Source organism: Nematolebias whitei, chromosome 4 (genome assembly GCF_014905685.2).
Source record: "Nematolebias whitei isolate Nwh7 chromosome 4, NemWhi1, whole genome shotgun sequence".
NCBI lineage: Eukaryota > Metazoa > Chordata > Actinopteri > Cyprinodontiformes > Rivulidae > Nematolebias > Nematolebias whitei.
The window spans coordinates 35,466,199-35,483,310 of NC_056501.1; the positions used below are offsets into that span (position 1 = coordinate 35,466,199).

Below are 17,112 nucleotides of genomic sequence, written 5' to 3' on the forward strand. Positions count from 1 at the left end.
TTAAGTATATAGATGCTCTACATTTTGGTAATGAGTTGTAAAGTATATAGATGATCCGCATGCTTGTAATGAGTTGTTGTTAAGTAGTATATACATGCGCTACACGTTTGTCATGCCAGAGAAGTCGAGTTTCCTACCATCAGCTTGTTGAAGAAGTTCAACCTGGAGGCTGAGTGCCTCCTGGTCCTGCTGAAACAGCTGACTTTCAGAGGGCTCTTCCGGACCAGCAAGACGAAACTCCCAGCCAGGAAACACAGCAGGGCGAAGGATATGTAGATGAACAGCTTCAGGAAGAAGGAGGTGAGAGTCAGGCCTCCCCAGGCCAGCTGGAACACAACTGCCGCCACCACGCCCAGGCAGAAAGCCGGGAGGAAGCGGACAGAGCAGCCGCCGGTGGAGTCAGACATCCGGAGCTGCTCCTCTCCTCCAGAGCTGCTACTTCCTCCAGCCAGGGGAGCAGTGGTGCTTGGAGGGGTGGGCATGCTGCGACCCCACTATCCATATATGTGTCACCACTTGTTGGGCTGCAGCACTCGCGTCGATCACAGAAGAATGGTGTCTAGCAGGAAGAGGCATCCCCGCTCCAACATCTCATCGAGCCGCGCCGTTAATGCTGTCCTCACCACCCGCATCGGCGCGAGCAACAACCTCCACCGCCGGGCACGCACCGAGCTCCGCGGGCTCGCTCATCCGCAACACCACCTCTACACAAGAAGACTTGAACCGGAGCTGACAGCCGGAAAGAGCCGGGTCGAAGATCGGAGAGGAGAGCGACAACCACCGTCACCTTGGAGACAAATCAAAGTAGCTTAGCAACTGTTGCTAGCTAGCAGTATGGGCTAGCAACAACTGAGGCTAAAAACACAGCGTGAGGTGGATTACTCCTTGTAAATACACTCTACCTTTAAGCCATCATAAATAATTTAAAGAACGGGCTGGTCGCCAAGATAATTGTCAGGTTGCTAACTAGCTCGCTCCCTTCGTAACATCTGCTAGCTTTAATGTGTTAGCATAAAATATATGTTCGAAGGCAAGATTAAGTCCCGCTTTCCACGCTGCAGCAAACATACCGGAGAACTTCCAATGGTCACACAAATGTGTCATAAACGGGGTCACAAATTATACAAGTATCGAGAGATGAAATAAATGTTGTTTTCCTGTAGCAGCAGCTGACTGACGAGAAGACTTTAAGAGGCTGTCAGCCAATGAGCGTCAACGGTGCGACGTTTAATCTCTCCCGACAGTTTGAGAGGGCGGAGTTAAACGTAATAAATCCATAACTACTGAGAAGCACCGCCCAACAAGACAGTCACCCGCGTGAATTAATCAAGCGCACCAACAGATAAACACTTGTGCTTCTGTGATGACTGAACACAAAGGCACCATTCAGTCCTTATCTAAAGCATATTCTTACAAAAAGCCATGAAAACGCCATCGTTTAGCCACGACTCACAGATAATATCACACTACTTTTTTCAAAGCATTAAAATACTTTAGGAATGCTAACTAAGACCTTTACTGCACAGAGAACATTATTGATTCCCAAGGACTTAATGAAGAAAACTCATATTCATAGAAGTGAGAATCTGTCTTATTATCATTTTAGGCTGATCATTTGTAACAACACATTTTGGGGAGTGGTGGCACAGAGGTTAGAGAAGGTGGGCCTGTGATCGGAAGATCGTCGGTACAAGCCCCGGTTCGACAACATCAAAAATGTGGGTGGGGTAGGTGAAGCACCCACACCTGCCCCCACCTTCATTTGTCTCATCATGGGCCCCTGAGCAAGGCCCTTAACCCCCACTATCTGCTCCTCCGAGTGTCCTAGATAGCAGCTCTCTGCTCCACACAGAGGGCTGTGGTAGCTCAGTGGTCTGTGGTTGCGTCAGGAAGGACATCTGGCGTAAAAATAACTGTCATGTCTTCGTGCGACTTGTTCACTGTGGCAACCCCTGAAGAAGGGAGCAGCCGAAAGAAGAAAAATAAAAATTGTAACAACGCATTTGTGTGTAGATTTGTGTCACTGAGTTGTGAACATATTGATAAAATAGCAATATCCCATTTGTTTTGACATTCAGGGAGTATGTGAGTAAATAAGTAAGTGAGCATTTATTTATTTATTATTTGGCTCATATTTGATAGTGGTTTTCAAGCTGAAGTTTATCAATTTGGTTACAAAGTCATCCATTGGATTATGCTCAGTACTAGCAGTACAGAATCTTTGCTTTAAAATGGTTATTAAATTAGCAGCCTACTGTTAGCAAAAAATCGCATGAACCACTGAACGGATTGTGTTAAAATTTTCTAAAATTGTGAGAGTGTGAATGTTTGTCTCGTTTGTCTCAATGTGGCCCTGTGATGGACGTGCGACCTGTCCAGGGAATGGATGCACGATATTATCGGCATAGTATCGGACGATATTAGTGTTAAAGTTAAATATCGGACATCGGCCATTCCATCAAAATAACTCACCGATATAAAAGGCACCGTTTTTGTATCACAACCCAATGACAAGGATGCCTGCAGCGCCAGCACAATGTGATGACATCACACGTACCTACCTGATCTGATCACAGCCAAGAGGAAGAAGTCAAAATGTCGGCAGTGTGGAAGGTTTTGTTTAATTGAGGATATTGGATTCCAAACATTTTTGGACTACGTTGAGCTTCGCAACATTGTCCCGTCAGAGATATTTTTCTGACGTAGCCTTACCCGAGTTACAAGCCGTCATTTCCGACGTCATTGAGAAACTAATAGCCGACAGCACTTGGATTAGTTTTACCACAGATATTTGGACGTCAAGTGTTAGCTCCGTTAGCATGATTAGTCTTGCAACACAAAGGATAGACAAAAACTTTGAGCTTAAAAAGCCTGTCCTTCATGCACAGGAGTGCAAAGGATCCCACACTGCAACTAGGAACTTGGAACACGCCTCCACAAGTGAGACAGCATCACAGGTGACTAATGATAATAAATAATATTTAACACTTTTCATTTAATATAAGTTAATGTGCTATGCATATCATATGGCTGTTACTGATTATATGTCATCAGCTTTTACAGCTGTTACACAATTTTTGTAGCAAATAAACCTAAATAAGAGGGCTATGTTTTGACAAAAGAAAGTATATAAAATATTGGTATCGGTTATTGACCAAATAAGTTTTAACATATTGGATATCAGCCAAAAATCCAATATTCTGCATCCTTAGTGCAGAGTGTACCCCACCTCTCGCACAGTGATGGCTGAATATGGGCACCACTGACTCCCGCGACCCAAAAAGTAAGAAGCAGTTAAAGATAATGGCTGGATCTGTTAGATGAATATCTACAACTGTCAAATGGCCCTAAGCCAGCTAACCATAGAACCTACAAAATGGCTATGTTAGTCGGAGGTACAGATATTGAGCTAAACTTTGGTGTTGTAGTAGATGAGAGTCATTCACAACACATTCTCTAAAGGCCAACTGATCACGAATGCTGATCACTCAGTCCCATCTGAGATGAACAAATTGTCATTTTCAAGGTTTTCCAAAAATAGCTGTACCTTGTTGTAAAGGAATTTTTGGTCAAAGGTTATGGATGTTTGTATTATTATGACTGAAAACATTCTTCCCCTCTGCCCAGAGAACAAGGAGCTCGGTTGTCTCCCAAAACTGCAGAACCGTCTCCCAAAACACTTTCTTATTACTGCCCATGAACCATATGTTTGTGCTGTGTAAGAAGACTGTGTCATAAACTGTGTTTTAAGGGTTGAACCCAATGGTGCAGGCAGGACACAGAGGACTCCAGAATGTAAAATGAATCAAATTTATTACATAAACATGCTGACGTGGCAGCAAAACTCACATTTACAGGCGATCCTGGAAACACAGGGAGTGAGGTAAACATGAAGAGACAATGACCAGCTGACGAGAAACAGAAAACGTAGACTTATATACAAATATTAATGAGACCTAACACACAGCACCTGTGGGGCACCACAGGTGTGGGAAGCAGGGGGTAATCATAACAGGGAGAGCAGGACAAAACATCACACAGGAGGCCCTGTGGCAAAAGGCAAGTTGGCTTTCTTGGACTGTGAGGTCTCAGTCTCTGATAGAGGACATTTGCAAACCGAGGTGTACCGCAAACCCACCCACACAGACCAGTATTTGCAGTTTGACTCCCATCACCCTTTGGAGCACAAGATAAGAGTCATCAGGACTCTGTATCACAGAGCAGACAGCATCCCCACTAGCTCGGGAGCCAGGCAGAAGGAGAAATCCTACACAAAACAGGCTCTAGAGCAATGTGGATATCCTAACTTGGCCTTCCTGAAAGCAGAGAAGAAACCCAAACAGGACTCCAGTCAGCCATCAGGTGAAAAGGAGGAACCCAGACCCAGACCAGTGGTCATTCCGTATGTTGAGGGGGTATCAGAGAAACTGAGACGTTTATTTTCTAAACATAACGTCCCAGTGGCTTTTAAACCCCAAAATACATTACGGCAAAAACTGGTTCATCCCAAAGATCCAGTCCCCCGGCACAAACAGAGTAATGTTGTGTATGCTGTTCAGTGTCAGGAGGGCTGTGATCAGTCTTACATCGGGGAAACTAAACAGCTACTAGCCAAAAGGATGGCCCAGCACAGAAGATCAACATCATCAGGCCAGGATTCTGCGGTCTACACTCATCTCCAGGCCAGCGGTCACTCTTTCAAGGATGAAGATGTTCACATCCTGGACAGAGAGGAACGATGGTTTGAGAGAGGAGTAAAGGAGGCCATCTTTGTGAAAAGAAATCGTCCATCATTAAACAGGGGCGGAGGCCTCCGGGTTCAACTGTCCCCCTCTTACAATGCTGTGATTGCTAGTATCACTCAGCCCTCTGTGAGTAGTAAACAGCCATCAGTGTGCTAATGACCCATTGTTAGGCTGATGGTCCTTCTTGAGCATGTGATCAGCTGGTTTTGGTTGTCAGCAGCAAACTGGTTGATCCACTCTGTGAAGGTGCTATTTAAGAGACTGAGCTGAAAACAGCACCTCAGACTGAGGAAGTCTCTTGGATGAGAGACGAAACGTTTCTAGATTTTTTTGCTTTGTTTTGTTTTTTGTTTTTTTGAATGTCCAGAAGACCAGATTGAACTTTTTTGGATTTTTCTACCTGGATTACTGAGCATGCATCAGGATATCACACAGGAGGGCACAATCCTCGCAGTATCCCCTCCCTAAAGACGTCCCCTGACATCCAAACCACCACCCCCCAAAAAAAAACTTGGCAGGGAGGGATGGGCAACCATGAGGATAGAGGCCACAAAGGGACACAAGAATGAAAAAACAAAATCGACAGGACAGAGCCTGGGGACTATATGTAGAGAGGGCAAATGGGAAAGAGTTTAAATGGGCAGCTGGGAGAACGCCCATCACGGGACCTCAGTTCAGGGGTACGGCTGGGAGACTGCCCATAACAGGACCATAGTTCAGGTGGATGGTTGGGAGACTGCCCATATCAGAGTCAGAGTCAGAGTTTCTTTATTGTCATTCGCACCTCATGTGGTACATGTGGTGGAGCGAAATTATGTACACATGGTCCCAGTTACATCCAACAATAAAATGTATAAGAAAACAGTAATAACATCTAAGATATGAACTAAGAAAAACATAAACTAAAACACTAAGCACTCATAACATAAAACATTGAACATCAGCACAAACATGAACATGAGTCTGTGAGCAGATGTGCACGCATGAACACATCAACATTGAAACAGATCAGCAGCAACATGAAACAGATCAGCAGCAACATGATATGGTTTTTCACATTGATTATTCTAGTTAGAGATTCATGAGTCTAACAGCCTCAGGGTAGAAGCTGTTCCTCAGTCTAGTGGTTCTACACTTAATGCTCCACAACCTCCTTCCTGAGGGGAGTGGGGCAAAAAGTGTGTGTGCTGGGTGAGTGGGGTCCTTCATGATGCAGGTGGCCCTCTTCCTACATCTGGAGGTGTAGATGTCTGTGATGGTGGGGAGGCTGATTCCGACAGATTTCTGTGCAGCCTTCACCACTCTCTGCAAAGCTTTTCTTTCTGCAGCTGTGCAGCCTCCATGCCACACATTGATGCTCGAGCACAGGATGCTCTCCACTGCACACCTGTAGAAGCAGGTGAGGACTGAGCTTCCCAGACCAGCTCGCCTCAGCCGTCTGAGGAAGTAGAGTCTCTGATGAGCTTTCTTGATCAGGCTGGTGGTGTTGTTGCTCCAGCTGAGGTTGTCATTCATGTGTACACCCAAGTACTTGTAGCTGGAGATCACTTCCACCGCAGATCCTCTTATGTTCAGGGGGGTGTAGATGTTTTTGTTCCTTCTGAAGTCCACAATCATCTCCTTTGTCTTCTTCACATTGATGTGAAGGTTATTCTCTTTGCACCAGCTCTCCAGGTGTTCCACCTCTTGCCTGTAGCTGGACTCATCATTGTTTGTGATGCATCCCACCACCGCTGTATCATCTGCAAACTTTACAATGTGACAGCCTGGATGGGTAGCTGCACAATCATACGTGAGCAGAGTAAACAGGAGGGGACTCAACACACATCCCTGAGGAGAGCCAGTGCTGAGGGTTATGGTGGAGGAGGAGAGGTTGTGGATCCTCACTAACTGTGGTCTGTTTGTTAAAAAGTCTAGTACCCAGTTGCAAATGGAGGGGCTTAGTCCTAGTGTGGATAGTTTGTCCATCAGGGTTTGGGGGATCATGGTGTTGAAGGCGGATGTGAAGTCCACAAAGAGCATACGGACGTAAGAGTTTTTTTGCTCCAGGTGGTTGAGCGCAGTGTGGACCACAGAGGAGATGGCATCCTCTGTTGATCGGTTCTCACGGTGTGCATACTGATGAGGGTCCTCGTTGATGTTGATGGTTGTTTTGATGCGAGTCATGACCAGTTTTTCAAAGCATTTAGCGACTATTGGGGTGAGGGCCACTGGCCGATAGTCATTCAGACCAGTCACTGTAGAGCTTTTTGGGACTGGGATGATGGTGGCAGTCTTCAGGCAGGTGGGAACTGTCTCCAGGGTAAGTGAGGTGTTAAAGATGTCTGCCAGCACCTCACAGAGCTGATCAGCACATTCCTTCAACACTTTTCCGGGGATGTTGTCTGGGCCAGTTGCTTTGTGTGGATTAATCCTCCTGAAGGTACTCCTTACTTCTGCTGAGGTCACGCTGAGATGCTCTTCATCCGGTGGTGAGGTGAGTCTGGTGCTGGGTGGTCTGTTCGGGTCTTCAAAGCGTGCATAGAACTTGTTGAGGGCATCAGGCAGAGATGGGTCTTTGGGGCAATGTTCACTCCTTCCTTTATAATCTGTTATGCACTTAATGCCCCTCCACATGCTCCGAGGGTCTTGTGAGATGAATTGACCCTCGATCCTCTTTGCATATGTGCCCTTGGCCCTCTTAATACCAGCAACCAGCTCTTTTCTTGTCCTACTCAGCTCCTCTGAGTTTCCAGACCTGCAGGCAGTGTTCCTGGCTTCCAGCAGGGTACGCACCTCTGCATTCAGCCAAGGTTTTCTGTTTGGGTAGCTTTTAACATTTCTGATAGTGGAGACGGTGTCAGTACGTGTACTAATGTAACCCAGAACTGAGGATGTGTATTGGTCAAGATCAAGCGAACCTCCATTTTCAGCAGCTTCTCTGAAAACCTGCCAGTCTGTTCGATCAAAACAATCTCTCAGTATGGGGCCACTGTCCTGGATCCAGCATTTAACTTTCTTTTGTACCGGTCTGGAGCATCTCAGCGGGGGCATGTAAGCAGGAGCCAGGAAGATTGAGATGTGGTCTGACAGTCCTAGGTGGGGGCGGGGTTCGGCTTTGTATGCATCTTTTACGTTCGTGTAAAAATATCGGGACCATAGTTCAGGTGGACGGCTAGGGGACTGCCCATATTGGGACCATAGTTCAGGTGGGCAGCCGGGAGGCCCTCCAGCACAGGGCACCAGATCCTGTGGGCAGCCGATGGTGATGAACATCCTAAGAGACTATGACCACCCAGCACAGGGAAAGAGGACTGGAGGGACCATAGGTTCTGGTGTGGGAACCACAGCTGTCACAGAGGCTAGAAAAACTGTAGGTAACGATGAGTCCAGGGATACTGCAGCTGTAGCTGTAACCTGGGAAGCTGCAGATGATGGTGAGCCCAAGGAGACTACAGCTTTTATTGAGACTGCAGGTGACATATATGTGTGTCTGTTTAGCCAATCCGGTATGGGAGGGGTAGGGTGGGAGGGTTTTATTGTGTGTGCTTTTGTTGTATGTTTGTGTGTGTGTGTGTGTGTGTGTGTGTGTGTGTGGTGGGGATATTAATGTAAAAAAAAAAGACTGATCAAAAATATACTGTTGCAGAAAAAAAATCATTACCATGTTGAGCAGTTAGACAAGTTATAGAAACTAAACTAACAGGAGACCCAATTGTCTTACTCCATTTGCTCCCATGCTAATTTTTTGTCTCCTCAATATGCTTGATTCACTTCCTCGTCATGCAGTCACGTGACTTATAACAAAAGTTTATTTTTCTTTTTTTTAATATAATAATATAAAACTACTTAAATTATAAGAACATATTGCTAAACATCTGACATACATCCAGACACAATAATAAAATCCATCCATTATCTTTTACCCACTTCTTCCATTTTGGGTCACGGGGGTCGCCGGTGCCCATGCCCAGCAATCACTGTGCTGGGCATGGGCACGTCATCCTGGACGTGTCGCAAGTCCATCACAGGGCCACATAGAGACAAATGAGACAAACAACCATTCACTCTCTCACTCACACCTAAGGACAATTTAGAGTTACCAATCAGCCTAACATGCATGTTGTTGGTCTGTGGGAGGAAACCGGAGTACCCGGAGAAAATCCACGCATGCACGAAGAGAACATGCAAACTAATAATAAAGTCAAAAAGGAAAATTTTGTCATGACCACAGAGACATATGCAGGGTTCAGATGATGCCATGGAAACACATAAATAAAAACTCAGCCACAGTCACTAAAGATATTTAATGCACTCATTTTGCAGGTGAATAATGGTGGAAAAACTGTCAATGTACTTTAAATATGGATGTAGTTTCCACAGTCTGAAGATTGTTTAGAAGCAGTTGAATATCCCTCTTTGGCTTACCACAGTTATGGGCGTCCAAAACCACTTGACTTGATGAGTCAGTGTTATAAAGACTTCAGTCTTTGCATAAATTTTAAAAGTATTAGAAGTGTTTGCTCAGATTCCTTTTGTGAGTTGATTTGGTTTTCTCTGGTGAGATCTCTCTGCTGCTTCCTGCACACATACAAAGGCACACAGAGAGAGAGAATTGTACTATCAAACTGAATCACTCAGAGCTCAAAGGGTTAATAAACAGTTATACAATTGTCAGCTGTTGCACTAAAGCCTGTACAGACAGAATCATCCATTTATTGGATCTCCTCCCAGTCGGACATTCCCGGAGCACTTCTCTGGGGAGCCATCCAGAAGCAACCTTACCAGATGTCTGAACCACCTCAACTGACTCCTCTGGATGTGGAGGAGCAGCGGATCTACTTCGAGTCTCTCCTGGAGAACTGAACTTCTCAACCTATTTCTAAAGGAAAGTTCAGCAACTGTGCAGAGAAATACAGACTGCCTGGATCCATGATATTGTGCTTTCAGTCACTACCCAGAGTTCAATACCATAGGTGAGGGTAGGAACATAGAACAACCAGTAAACAGAGATCTTCTCCTTACAGCTCAGCTCCCTCTTCACCACAATGGACCAGCAAAGAGTTCACAATAATATAGAAGTGGCAGTGATCTATCGGTTGATCTCACACTCCATTCTTCCATCAATGTGAACAAATCCCAGAGATACTTGAACTTCTCCACTTCAGGCAGAACCTTATTTATTTCCTGGAGAGGACAGTCCACCCTTTTTTGACTGAGGACCATGGCCTCATATTTGGATGTGCTGATCCTCATCTCAGCTGCTCCACACTCAGCTGTGAACTGCTCCAGTGAGAACTAGAGATCACTGCACAATGAAGCCAACAAGACCTCATCATCTGCAAATAGCAGAAACAGAATCATCAGGCTACGAAACCAAACTCCCTCTGCCCCCTGACTGCACTGTAGCATGAAGCTGCACTGCTCTAACTATAAAATACTATCCATAAAAGTTATGAACAGAAATGGTAACAATGGCAGCCCTGGCAGAATCCTACAGCCACCATGTAAGGATCTGACTTGCTGTTGGCAATGCAAACCAAACATTTGCACCACTTGTATAGGTACTGAATGGCCCATAGTAACTGACCCCCAATCCCATACTCTCTCCAAAAATAATAAACAAATGTAGACCAGTTGAGCAAACTCCCATGACCCTTATATACTTTAGTGAATGTAAAGAAATGGGACAGTGTTCCACAGCCAGAACAGAACCTGTACAGTTCCTCTTAAATGTGATATTCAACAATTGAGTTTTCTTCTTCTTCCAACGGCGTTTCCCTCTTGAGGGGTTGTCACAGCAAGTTATCCTCCTCCATCTCACTCTGTCCTCTACATCCTCTCTCCTCACTCCAACTATCTCCATGTCCTCTTTAACAGCATCCAAATATATCCTCTTTGGCCTTCCTCTTTGTCTTTTTCCTGACATCTGCATTTCTACATCCTTCTACCAATATACCCACTGTCTTTCCTCTGGACATGCCCAAACCATCGCAGTCTGCCCTCTTTAACTTTATCTCCCAGTTCTTCAACCTATGCTGTACCTCTGATTATCTCATTCCTAATCTTATCCATTCTTGTGATTCCTAAGGAGAACGTCAAAATATTCATTTCTGCTACTTACAGTTCTTCCACCTGTCTTTTTGTCAATGCCACTGTTTCCAGACCATACAACATAGCTGGTCTCACCACTGTCTAGTAAACTTTTCCTTTGACCTTTGTTGACACCCTTTTACCACAAACCACTCCTGAAACTTTTCTCCATCAATTACATCTTGCCTGGACTCTCTTTTTCACCTCTTTACCACACTCCCCATTTTTCTGGACAGTTGACTGCAAATTTTTGAAGTCCTGCACCTTTGTGACCTTTGCTCCTTGTAGCCTCACTGTTCCACCAGCCTCCATCTCATTCACATACATGTACTCTGTCTTACTATGGCTGACTTTCATTCATCTTCTTTTAATTGCATACCTCCACCTCTCCAAGTTCTCTTCCACCTGTTCCCTGTGCTCACCACAGAACACAATGTCATCCGCAAACATCATAGTCCACGGGGATTCCTGCCTGACTTCCTCTGTTGGTCAGTCCATCCTCAGAGTAAACAAGAAGGGGCTCAGAGCTGATCCTTGCTGCAATCCCACCTCTACCTCGAAGCTATCTGTCACTCCTACAGCACATCTCACCACTGTCCTGCTGTCCTCATACATGTCCTGAACCAATCTAACATGTCCTGCTGGTCTCATACATGTCCTGTACCAGTCTAACATACTTCTCTTCTACTCCAGCTTTCCTCGTGCAATACCACACCTCCTCCCTCGGCACCCAGTCATATGCTTTTTCTAAATCCACAAAGACACAATGAAGTTCTTTCTGACCCTCTCTGTACTTCTTCATCAGCATCTTCAAAGCAAAGATGGCATCTGTGGTGCTCTTTCTTGGCATGAAGCCATACTACTGCTCACAAATAGTTACCTCTCGTCTAAGTCTAGCTTCCACAACTCTCTCCCAGCTCTTCATTGTGTGGCTTATTAATTTAACTCCCCTGTAGTTGCCACAACTCTGTGCATCCCCCTTGTTCTTAAAAATGGGTACACTTCTCCATTCCTCAGGCATTTTCTCACCTTCAAATCTGCCACTGAATATTTGAATCAAAAACCCTTACTGCCACCTCTCCAAGACGTTTCCAAACATCCACTGATGTGCCATCATGTCCTACTGCCTTCCATTTCTTCTTTCTTTTGAGTGCTTTCTGGACTTCGCCCACAGTAATCTTTCCCACATCCTGGTCCACACCTCTGTTTTTTTCTCTTTCATTCTCTTCATTCATTAGGTCCTCAAAGTACTCCTTCCATCTTCCCATCACATTCTCCTCACTTGTTCGAACATTGTTCCTATCTTTAACAAGCTAAGCCTAACCTGCTGCACATTCTTTCCAGTTTGATCATGCTGTCTCACCAATCGGTTTAAATCCTTCTCGCCCTCTTTAGTGTCCAGCCTCCCATACAACTCATTGTACCCCTTCCGCATTGCATTAGCTACTTCCCCTTTTGCTCTACGTCCCATCTTCTTGTATTCCTGTCTCTTCTCTTCAGACCTTTCACTGTCATATTTCTTCTTGGCTAACCTCTTTCCTTGAATAGATTTCTGCACTTTACTATTCCACGCCAGTTTTCCTTATAATCCATTCTCTGTCCAGATGACACATCAAGTACCTTCAAATCCATCTCTCTAATTACAGTTGTTGTAGTAGCCCAGTCATTTGGGAGCTCTTTCTTATCACCCAGAGCCTTTAACAGCTCCTCTCTGAATTTCTCATATTCTTCTTTTTTTTAGCTTCCACCATTTTTTCTTCTTCTCTGATTTTACTTTTTTTTTTCTTCTTCACAACAACAGTCATTCTACACACAACCATACAATGCTGTCTGGCCATGCTCTCCCCTGCCACAACCTTACAGTCCCCAATCTTTCTCAGGTTTCCTCTTCTAAACAGAATATAGTCTACACTTTCCTCAATTCTTATAGGTCACTCTATGTCCCTCCCTCTTTTGGAATTATGTGTTAACTACAGCCATTTTCAGTCTCTTGGCAACATCTACCACTATCTGAACACCATCTATCCTTCCTGGTTTCTTTCCTTGACACAAAACCTACCCATTACTTCATCATCCCCTCTGTTTCCTTCACCAACATGTCCATTCAGGTCTACTCCAATCACCACTCTTTCTTACCTGGGAATGCTCTCTATCACTTCAACCAGATCCTTCCAAAATTTATTTTTCTTCTCCACATCGCATCCAACCTGAGGAGCATAACCACTGACGACGTTTAACATCAGATCTTCTACATCAATTTTCAGGCACATCGACCTAGCCGACACTCTTTTCACCTCTACTATATTCTTTGCCAACTCATTCAGGACTACCCTTACCCTTTTCACTTTCTGTCCATACAATGGTAAAACAGTTTGAACCCTGCTCTAATGCTGCAAGCCTTGCTGCCCTTCCACTTGGTCTCTTGGACACATAAAACATCTACCTTCCTTCTCTGCATCATGTCAGCCAGCTCTCTACCTTTGCCTGTCATTGTCCCCACAGTTAGAGTTGCCACCCTCAGTCCTACATTCTGGACTTTCCTCTTCTCCCTCTGTCTCCTGACATGTTTCCCTCCTTGTGGTCTTCAACAAACAATAGCACAATTTCTTCCGGCACCCTGTTTGTCAACAGCATCGGTGGTAGTCGTTGTTAACCCAGGCCTCGATCGATCTGATATGGTTTTGCTTTGATGTATTGCACGAGGAAAGCTGTAGTAGAAGAGAAGAATGTTAGACTGGTACAGGACATGTATGAGAACAGCAGGACATGTTAGACTGGTTCAGGACATGTATGAGGACAGTAGGACATTGGTGAGATGTGCTGTAGGAGTGACAGATAGCTTTGAGGTAGAGGTGGAATTGCAGCAAGGATCAGCTCTGAGCCCCTTCTTGTTTGCTCTGGGAATGGACTGACCAACAGATGAAGTCAGACAATATTTTTCTGTCATGGGCCCCAAACTCTGGAACAATCTGCCCCCCAACATCAGGCAGGCCACCTCCCTTCCTCAGTTCAAATCCCTGCTAAAAACTCATCTGTTCTTGCAGGCATTTCACACAGTGTAAATTGATCTAGTTTTTTCTTTTATCTGTGACCCTATGTTTTAAATGCTTTTTATTAATTCTTCAGTTATTACCATTAGTGTATTGTATTTTTTTCTCTTTAATTTTACTCTCATTGATTGTTGTTGTGGGCAGCATGGTGGCGCAACTGGTAGAGCTGCTGCCTTTCAGCGAGCAGGTCCTTGGTTCAAACCCCGGTCCAGGGGCCTTTCTGGGTGGAGTTTGCATGTTCTCTCCATGCATGTGTGGGTATTCTCTGGGTGCTCCGGTTTCCTCCCACAGACCAAAAACATGCATGTTAGGCTGATTGGTAACTCTAAATTGTCCCTAGGTGTGAGTGAGAGAGTGAATGGTTGTTTGTCTCGTTTGTCTCTATGTGTCTCTGTGATGGACTTGCGACCCGTCCAGGGTGTACCCCGCCCCTCGCACAGTGATTGCTGGACATGGGCACTGGCGACCCCCGTGACCCAAAATGGAATAAGCGGGTAAAGATAATGGATGGATGATTGTTGTTGTTTTTGTTGTTGTTGTTAAGCACTTTGATAACAGGTTCTGTTTTAAATGTGCTCTATAAATAAAGTTGACTTGACTTGACTTGACTTGATGAACTCGTATTACAGTTTTGCCAAAAGCGTCAGATGCCCTTCCTGACACAACCCTCACCATTTACCCAGGTTTGGGACTGGCACAAGAGATACAATGGCTTGTGCTCCAAAGTGGCTGGTTTGTGTTCAACCATTGAGTGATGCCCCTGTAATTGGAGCACACCCTCCTGTCCTCCCTTCTGAAGAGGGGAGCCACCACCCTAGTTTATCAATCCAGTAAAACTGCCCAGATTTCCATGTTGCAAAGGATTGTCCAAGACAACATAAAAGAGCCTTGAGGAACTCAGGGCAGATCTCATCCACCCCTGGAGCCATGCTGCCGCACAGCTTTTAAACCACTTCAGCAACCTCAGCCCTGATTATGGACAGGCCAACCTCCAAGTCCCCTGGCTCACCTTCCTCCATGGAATACATGTTGTTGGGATTAAGAAGGTTCAAGAAGTATTCCTTCCACCTCCCGACAACATCACTGGTTGAGGTCAACGTCACCCCTCCTCCACTATACAGTGTTGGTCAAGTGCTGCTTTCCCTGCCTCAGCTACCTAATGGTTTGCCTGAATCTCCTCAGATCCGATCAAGAGTCTCTGTTTAAGGTCTCACCAAGGTTTTACCTCAGCAACAGCCAAGACTGAAACTTGCTTGACAAGCCAACAGCTGGTATGCAATTGAAGTTTTCTTGGCGGTGAGAGTTGAAAATTCTTCTAACCAGTTCTTCTGCCAGACATTCCCAGCAAACAATCACTAAATGTTTGTATTTACTGGGTCTGTCTGGCATCCCTCACCATCTGATCCAACTCATCACCAGGTGGTGATCAGTTGACAGCTCCCAAGAAGAAATGCACCAACTAAGATTGTTCTTCATAACTGCATGTAAACTAAGAATGGCACGTTACCTTTATTGTCTGTTGACTTCCTCAGCGGTGAGGTCTCAGGATCATCTGGTTGAATGTCATCAGACTTCTTATAATAATATGGTTGATCAGGTGGTCCAAACCTCTTTAACATACCACACAGTTTGTTTTACAGCTGTATTTGACAAACACAACAATATTAACATTTAAATGAACCGTAGATACCTTATCAGGCCACATGAAGCTTATGAAGAGAATGACGGGAAGTCCAACGACAAAGACATAAACTCCCATGAGCCAGGGACGATGATGGATAGACAGCAAGATGCTCTCTATGAATCCAAGCTGAAGTTTAGACAAACAGAGACTGTTTTGTTTTTGTTGTTCAGTTTATTTTTCAGGCTTTTTGACATCATCCAAAGGTTGTTAAAAATGAGGAAAAGTGTTGAGCCAAGTTAAGGACTGGGATTCTTTAAAATAATGCATATTGCTCACTGCCCCTCATGCTAGAGTTTTAGATTAAGATCATCTTGTGATGATTTTGTGAGCCTGGTTCTGTTGGAGGTTTTTTCCTCATGAAGTTTTTCCTTTCCACTGTTGCCTTCATGCTTGCTCAAGATGAAAGTCTGCGGTGAAGTTAAACTCAAAGCAGCCGGCTCCTCATATAATTAATGTTAACTTGCTTACAGAAATGTCAGAGCTTAAGACACTTACCTGCCTGTTGTTTGCAGTGTACAGTATGTGGAGAAGTTTAAACTGTTCTATGCCTGTTCAAAAACATTTTTGTCTTTCTTTTAACAAACTAAGTTCCTGCTTTATCTACATTTGTTTACAAAAGAAATGGCCTTAGTGTAATTTTTCTATACTTTATTGTTCGTCTGAGAAATGTGCTTTGGACGTCGCTGTTATATACAGTAAATCAAACTGAATGCTTTCTATTGACAACACAATAAAACACCATTTGTCTAAAAAAGTTAAGTCTGGTCCTCTGGACATTCAAAAAACAAAACAGTCCAGAGGACCAGACTTAACTTTTTTAGATTTTTCTACCTGGATTATTGAGCATGCATCAGGATAAAACACCAATTGGTTAAAAAGTAATTAATACTCGCCCTGTAATGGACTTGCGACCCGTCCAGGGTGTACCCCGCCCCTCGCACAGTGATTGCTGGACATGGGCACCAGCGACCCCCGTGACCCAAAATGGAATAAGCGGGTAAAGATAATTGATGGATGGATGGATGGTAATTAATACTCTGAGTAGTGTTTGAGAAGAGTACTTTGTACTTTTACTTAAGTTTTTTTTATTCCAGTACTTTTTCTTGTAATTGAGTACAATTTAAGCAGTGTAACAGTACTTGTACAAATTTTAAGTACTCTTTCCACCTCTGCTTGAGAGTAGCAGTGATCTCCCTTGTCTCGCATGTCATGATCTGTAGTTTTTTTGTTACGTTTTGTGGGTTTGTTTATGTTGTTGTGTATTCAGTTTGTTTTACTTTGTGTTTTTTTAAAACGTGATTTTTTTTTAAAATACATTCCTTGTGTGTAATTTAGTTTTTCACTGTCTCTTCATGTCATTTTGCTTCATGGATGGATGGATGGATGGATGGATGGATGGATGGATGGATGGATGGATGGATAGATAGATAGATAGATAGATAGATAGATAGATAGATAGATAGATAGATAGATAGATAGATAGATAGATAGATAGATAGATAGATAGATAGATAGATAGACGGACGGACGGACGGACGGACGGACGGACGGACAGATAGAC

The 17,112-nt window shown here is 44.3% G+C and overlaps 1 protein-coding gene and 1 long non-coding RNA gene across 2 annotated transcripts in view; both read right to left on the minus strand.

Annotated features, from left to right (window-relative positions):
• Positions 1 to 737, minus strand: part of snx25 (sorting nexin 25) — a 72,899-nt gene extending 72,162 nt beyond the window's left edge. The window contains exon 1 of the mRNA XM_037675410.1: positions 138 to 737. Within this exon, the coding sequence (XP_037531338.1) occupies positions 138 to 482 (345 nt within the window). The 5' untranslated portion in view covers positions 483 to 737. The remainder of the gene's footprint in view (positions 1 to 137) is intronic.
• An 8,506-nt stretch (positions 738 to 9,243) lies between these two features.
• On the minus strand, positions 9,244 to 15,668 carry LOC119408574. The gene is made up of 3 exons (XR_005186744.1): positions 15,558 to 15,668; positions 15,375 to 15,477; positions 9,244 to 9,305 (listed from the first exon to the last, which is right to left on the minus strand). It is a non-coding gene; the product is annotated as an uncharacterized LOC119408574 (long non-coding RNA).
• Positions 15,669 to 17,112: the final 1,444 nt, after the last annotated feature.